This window comes from Trematomus bernacchii, unplaced genomic scaffold (genome assembly GCF_902827165.1).
Source record: "Trematomus bernacchii unplaced genomic scaffold, fTreBer1.1, whole genome shotgun sequence".
Classification (NCBI taxonomy): Eukaryota; Metazoa; Chordata; class Actinopteri; order Perciformes; family Nototheniidae; genus Trematomus; species Trematomus bernacchii.
This window is the reverse complement of record NW_022987342.1, coordinates 4497320-4504748: the sequence shown is the minus strand read 5'-3', so window position 1 is coordinate 4504748 and position 7429 is coordinate 4497320. Positions and strand designations below refer to the sequence as shown.

Below are 7429 nucleotides of genomic sequence, written 5' to 3'. Positions count from 1 at the left end.
AACTAAAGTCTGATTTAAGACTTGGTTATGTTTCACATCATTAATACAAATATGCAAAGTAACTAAAGCTATTCAATAAATGTAGTGGAGTAAAAGTACACCATTTACCTCTGAATGAGTAGAAGTACTAAGTAGCAACATACTTAAATACTCCAGTTAAGTACAAGGACCTCAACATTTTACTCAAGTACATTAATTATATATATTGTATTTATAACTTATATAAATATAACTGAATTAGTTTAAAGAGAGAAAACATTTTGACTAAAAGTTGACTAAAATGTAAAGATTTTTCATCGACTAAAACGTTTTGAGTTTTCGTCGACTAAAACTAGACTAAAACTGAAGGATAAAAAGGACTAAAATGTGACTAAAACTAATAGCTCCTTCTCCAACACAAGGACAGATACAGGGAAACATTCCTGCCAACAGCAATAACACAGTATAAATCACCTCTGGCTGGCAGAGAACGCACTGCTCCATAGTTTCTATTTTGTTAACTGGACTTATAACTTCTCACTCTACATCTTGATTTATTTTAATATGCCATTCCGTGCACACTTAATGTAAAAAGTATCCTACTTTTGTATTGTGTTAGCTGTAAATTGGCCCTTTAATAGTGTTCTATTTGTCAGATAGTTTACAGATTTGTATCTTCACTGTCAACCTGTATATTTTTTTTGTTCTGTTGAATTGCTATTTTTGAAATGTTTATATTTTATAATTGTTTATACTAAATATGTGCAATGCCTTGCTTTTTATGCTACTGTAACGAAAGAACATCTTAATTTGGGATCAGTAAAGTATATCTTATCTTACGACAAGAGAAGAGTGTTAGTTTCAGGGTTAGCTGATGAAAGTCAGCATGCCTGTGGGAATCTGGTAAGATTATCAGACAAAGTATTCAGTTAAGTGTTATTAAGATCAACCAAAGTTATAGAAAGAATGTAGTGCTTGTTTTTTGAGTGTTTGTGTTGGTTTTTCCTGACAATCGACAAGAATAGATAACTACATTACAATAAATTAGAAAATGTGCCCTCATTGTTTGGTCACATTAGGAAAGTAACACTCCAGTCCAGTAGGTGGCGGCAACGCACCCTAAACGCTGGGGGCCACCCGCGATCAAACCGGAAGTACAAGGAGCAATGCTAACATCATTAGCTGAGCTCTGAGCGGTATTTCCGAGGGCGCGACGCCTGTTACGACGTTGTAGTGGTTTCGTGGATAATTGTTAACTTATATTTTGGCAACGATGTATTCAGTTGAGTGTTTTAGGACATATGTCAACCAGCGACTAGCTGCTGCTGCTGAAGAAATAGTTGGAGTTTTTCAGAAAACTATCGCCGAGTACAAAGAAGAGATCGATCGTCAGAGCAGACTGGTGGAAGTCGTTCGGACACAGGAAATAAAGATACACACGATAGGTGATTATCATTATCAAACAGGGACATGTGAATTATATATGAATCTGTGTTTTCATATATAATGTATCAGGTACTAAAATGCTCTTGTGGCTGTAATAGGACAGGGAGACTGGGGATGGCTGCAACTCGCCTTATTCATCCAATCAGAAACATGCTAGTCTCGGATGACTTCATGCTGTAGTGTAGATGCTCAGCAGATACAGTGTGCATGTGCTTCTGCAATTATTGAAAAGATAGGTTTTGCAGGTGTAAAAGTATTTTCTTTTTAGAGTGGACAAATATGCTTTATATGTTTGTTTATTATCATTTGAACAATGACAAATATTCTCATGAATATTAAACACAACAACCTCTGAACATTACAAATAATCGCCTCAATTCAACCTGGAAGTGTGTGTGTGTGTGTGTGTGTGTGTGTGTGTGTGTGTGTGTGTGTGTGTGTGTGTGTGTGTGTGTGTGTGTGTGTGTGTGTGTGTGTGTGTGTGTGTGTGTGTGTGTGTGTGTGTGTGTGTGTGTGTGTGTGTGTGTGTGTGTGTGTGTGTGTGTGTGTGTGTGTGTGTGTGTGTGTGTGTGTGTGTGTGTGTGTGTGTGTGTGTGTGGTGGCGCAAGGCATATGCTCGAACGGGAGCTGCCTGAACGCTGCAATCATGTTGCGCGCACTATCTGTGCTGACTTTTCGTACAATGTCCCACTGTCTGGCTACCTGCATAAAGTCAAGTGCTCGGCGCAGTTGTCGGCGAAATGTCGGCCAGAAAACTGTGAAAAAGTACCCGCTAGCCGGAACTACACCTAGTAGAAACGCAACCAAAAACATATGTTCAAATATGTGTGTGTAGCTAGCACATGGTTTTATGTCACGGCTGGCTACTGGAACATGTTTTTGTCCATAGTTAATGAGCCATGTTGTGATAGACCAGGGGTGGGGAACCTCCGGCCTCCGGGCCGTATACGGACCGCGAGACCATTTGGTACGGCCCTCAAGGTAATTTATAAACACACGCAAAAAATTAAAGAAATCTAGACCGCAAAATAATTAAACAAGCGAGTGCCTGTTTTTCCTGGCCAAGGTCTGGGTCCTTGAACACAACACGAGCCTAACGTGTCATCACATGGTATATGTCTCGTCTGACAGGGGTGCAGTTCTGACGCAGAGCACCAGAACGCCGCTCCGACACTTCAGGAATTGCAGTACCCATAAGGAGCCGTACACATGCCGCAGTTTTTACGTGGCTGTGTCTTTAGTTGAAAGCCCAGTGGCGATCTGTTCATCTGTCATACTGATCATACAGTCAATAACTTTGTTGTTATTAGCATCTGGTTAGCTAGCTATGCTAACGAATATAAGAAGCTTCTACAACCAGTGAGGTAAAGGCACATCTTTATATGATCATTATAGTTATACAAAAATAAGAGAATAAAGTAAACAGGTATAAAATACTTTATGACAGTAAAAAAAAGTTGTTATTAATAAACAAGAATACAGTTTGAAAGGGGAGTGATTTGTAAAATATCCATAAAGAAAAATAAAATCTGCTTACAGTTCTGTTTCATATGGGTGTTGAGAGATCATCAGATGTATCCATAGATCTCTTCATTTTGCTCTCAAATTGCATCAGATTGATGCTTTTAACTTCAACATTTAAACATTTAAAATCTTCCCGGGGTAGCATGCCCCCCGGACCCCCTAGAGGAGGTTAGGTCCCCCCCCCCACTTGAATCATGTTCACATGGATAGGAAACTAAATACATTTGCACACATCTTGTGTCCATATCTTTCTGTTTTGGTGGTCATGCCACAACCGTGCACATGAATGCATACGTGAGTCATGTTAAGATATCTGGATTAAGAGGTTGCTTTTTCTTTGCACAGCAAGTTATTTTGGGGTGATTTAAAGGATGTTTAACCCAAATACAAAGTTATATTGCTTATTTGAACATGCAAAAGTGATTTTGAGGTAAATAATGAGGATAGTTCACCCAAAACCCAAGGTTCATATTTAGCAGAGTGGGCAAAAAAATCAGTTTTAAATCAGTTGCCGTTTTGGGCTATAAATAATACTATCTTATTATTGTATGAATACAACAATTACATATTTTAAGAATACTATGCTCATTATTAGGGATGCTCCGATCGCCAATTTTGGGGCCGATCGCCGGAATCAGTATCGGCCGATGCCGATCGAGTGGGCGGGGCCTAAATGGAAGATTTAAACATCACTTTAAATCTTCCATTTAAAGTGATGTTTAAAACTCAGTTAATGGGGCTCATTCACTGGAGCTTCCACAAACAACAACCAACATAATTATTACATTCAAATGATGTACATTATTCAAGTTTACATTAACTTTGGATAATAACACGGGAGAAATGAGCGGAAGCGCTCTCTTTTCCTCTCTCCCCCTCTCTCTCTCTCTCTCTCCTGACAGCCCGTCAGTATCTCATGCAGCTCACTGATCCAGTAATGTGTGAGGCCGACAGTGAAGAATAAACATATTTATAACTAGTTTAGCTTGTTCCAGAGGTAGATAAAATAGCTAAGTGTGTTAGGTCTAACTCTTAATGTGTTTTTCTGCTCGGCTCACCGGTCCGTCACAGCGGGTGGAGCTGCAGGATTTCTGCTTCACACACACGTTGCATACCGCTATTTTACTGTCTTTTTCGGGCACCTTAAAATAATGCCAGACCGGTGAAGCCATTTTGGCGAGCTTGTTTTGCCGCGCACAGAGAAAAGTGTCATGTATTTTACGTCATGCGATCGGCTCTCGCGATCGGCATGTTTAGAGAGCACCGATCGATCAGTAGAGAGTGAGTATCGGCAGATCTCGATCGGTGACCGATCGATCGGAGCATCCCTACTCATTGTGGCAAAAACGGAAAGTTAAATAGTGAAATAGAGTATTGTTTAAATGTTGCGACTTGCGACCGTCCCTGATGTGTGTTGCAACTGTCCCTGGTTTGGGGTCTATTGCAATATTCAACCTTTTACCTTTGAAATGTATATTGTTAACAATCTGTCATATTTATTCATCTTTAAATTATGTGGGTAATTAGGACATACTGTAGTGTATATGATATGTATGTTTATTATATAAAAACTGTGTTGGTCTAGTCGAATAGTCTCTGATAAACTAAGAGAAATGCAAAAAGTGATGCAATTGTCCCCAGTCTCCCCTACAACGTTACATGTAGCCTACTAAAGTCTCCTTATGTCTGCAGTAGTATTTATTCCTCTGGTTTTCTGTCCCTTCAGATCTCCCAGAGCAACACGTCTGTAAGGAGGAGGACGACGAAGAGGAAGAGGAAGAGGATGAGGAGGAATTCTTTGATGAGCAGGAGCCTTTAAAGATTAAAGAGGAGCAGGAGGAGCTGTGCACCAGTCAGGAGGGAGAGCCGTTTAGATGCATAGTGAAGCAGGAGATCGATGCCTTTATCCTGACTGCATCTGATGAGGAAAGTGAGCACCAGCTCCTCTCTCATGTAGCTGAGAGCCAAGATCAGGTAGGAGGCGAGCAAGCCTCAGGATCAACTAGAAGTGCAGAGCCAAGACCACAAAATCAACATTTTGAAAGCAAAAGTCCCAGTAATGATGTAAACAACACTAACTTGTCAGAGATGCACAGTGATACTCACACAGGTAAACAGCTTTTAATATGCGTCACATGTGGAAGAGATTTTAAATTTAGATCATCGCTGGAGAGACACCTGTTAATCCACACAGGTGAGAAGCCATTTTCATGCAACCAATGTGGGAAAGCTTATCAAAGTAATAGTCACCTGGTAAACCACATCAGAACCCACACAGGGGAGAAGCCATACTCTTGCCAAACATGTGGGAAACGATTCTGTCGACCATCAGAATTGAAAAACCATATCAGAATCCACTCAGGTGAGCGGAACGAATTTCCCTGCAACACATGCGGGAAGATATTCACTCAGAAATCAGTATTGAAAATTCATATTAGAACCCACACAGGTGAGACGCCATATTCCTGCCAAACATGTGGGAAAAGTTTCCGCTATTACGGTCACTTGACAGAACACATGAGAATCCACACAGGAGAGAAGCCGCACACATGCAGCTTCTGTGGGAGAGCTTTCAGGCTTCGAAGTAACTTGACAGACCACATGAGAATCCACACAGGGGAGAAGCCGTATCCTTGCAGCTTCTGCGGCAAAGATTTCAGTTCTAAAAGTAACTTGAGGAGCCACATGAGAACCCACAAAGGGGATAAGCAGTTTTCTTGCTGCTTCTGTCAAAAAGATTTTAGATCTAGCTGTAACCTGACAAGACATATGAAAACGCACACGGAGGAAGAGCTGTATGACGTCAGCACAGCGGCTCCAGAGACTCAAGAGAATCAGGAGGAAGCCAGTCGGGAAAACCTGTAAATGGATTGGTTATTCATTGTGAAAATGTTAAGAATGTAGTGTACTTGATGTTCTTTAAACTGAAAATAAGCAAAACATTCTGGTCAAGTCCACTTAAGATCAAGCTGGGCTGTGTGTGGCCGATTAACTGAAATTAGTTTGACACTATATATATATATATACTATTCATATACACTGCCTCAGCAATGAAGCAACTGAGGTTATACCCGTGGATGTCGTTCTACTTGTGAAAATACTGGAGCGCCCAATGACGCCTGCACACAAGTTTGGCATATTTCGGATATGTAACCACTGTCAATTCATGCTCTCCCGCAGGGCCGCCCCTCCCTACACGCAGAATGCATGGAGCCTTATCTTGCGGAGGGGGCCTCATCTTATGCGCAAATGCGGCGCAATTATGCGCTCCACAGTTTCCTCGCTGCGAGGCTCCGGCGGCGGCACTAACAGTTATCTTATGCCATAACTTGCTAACATGCTTGTATATAATGTATATATTGAACTTCCAACACTATATTGAACCCAAAGGTCAAACTTTGAATGATTTGCTGATTACTGTTGTTACATGATCAAATAAAGTAAACATTTCACGGTATATTGAGTTGTGAGAGTTTCTTTAGCACACTTTTTTTATTAAATGTGTTTAAAGGGTGATATGGTCATCAATAGAGTTGTATGGCTGACAATGTATGCAGAAGTGACATTAACATATAAAAATGTATTGTGAAAAGGAATCTAACTTCGACAACCAATGTTAATATCTAGGCCGTCTCCGATACCGAACTCCGATGCTGATAAGGCTCCGGTGAATGGCCGTCCAATCTTTTTAGGACTAAACCCCCCAGAATCTACACGCAAGATCAACGTAATCTGCTTAGGGGGGCGTTTACAGCGTGGCCTCTTAACACCAAACTGCCCGTCGTATCCCTATTTTAGGCACTCCAGCCACGGATGTCCGACCGCTAGGATAGCAAAACGGAGTGTGTAGTGTAGTAGGTGTTGGTGGGCTGGTAGAACCCCAGAGCAGTATCTAAACTGCCCCTGGAGGGGAAACCCTGTGTCGTTGGGAGACCCCTTGGTAATTAGGGCAGCTTCAGGACCCACAATCCCTAACCCCCTATTTTGATCCCCTTATACCAATTAAAACAATGCAAATGTAAAATCAAACCCAGCCAGAGTCAAACATTAATATCACAGCAGTGATATTACCACATCAGCAGAGCATATGTCATATTTCAACATCAATCAAAACCCAGTAGCCAATATGAAACTACAGTTTAACCTTAGCAGAGTTTCTATTCCCTTAAACAATTTCAAATCCAAATTATCAACTAATGTCAGCCTTTTCCAAGGAAGGGTGTTCTTACCTCACTCTAAGACCAAGCAGATACCTTCAGAGACCACGAGAGAGACCAGGAGTTGGGTCGAAATGTACAAAGTACAAACCGGTTTTATTAAGGTTTTAACAAAAATAGAGGATTACAAGAATCCAAAAAATAACAAAAGACACAAGGTCAAAATACAAAAGTCCTAAAGCCGTCTAATGGCGCATTTCCACTACACGGTCGGCCTCGGCCACGCTCGGTACGGCTCGGTACGGCTTGGCCTTAACAGGGCC

General features: G+C 41.1%; 1 protein-coding gene across 1 annotated transcript; it reads left to right on the top strand.

Annotated features, from left to right (window-relative positions):
• Window positions 1–1144: 1144 nt before the first annotated feature.
• Window positions 1145–6406, top strand: LOC117482048 (zinc finger protein 501-like). Its single transcript, XM_034130027.1, has 2 exons — window positions 1145–1424; window positions 4676–6406. The coding sequence occupies exons 1-2, from the start codon at window positions 1253–1255 to the stop codon at window positions 5812–5814; spliced, it is 1311 nt and encodes a 436-aa protein (XP_033985918.1). The 5' UTR covers window positions 1145–1252; the 3' UTR covers window positions 5815–6406.
• The last annotated feature ends 1023 nt before the right edge of the window (window positions 6407–7429 follow it).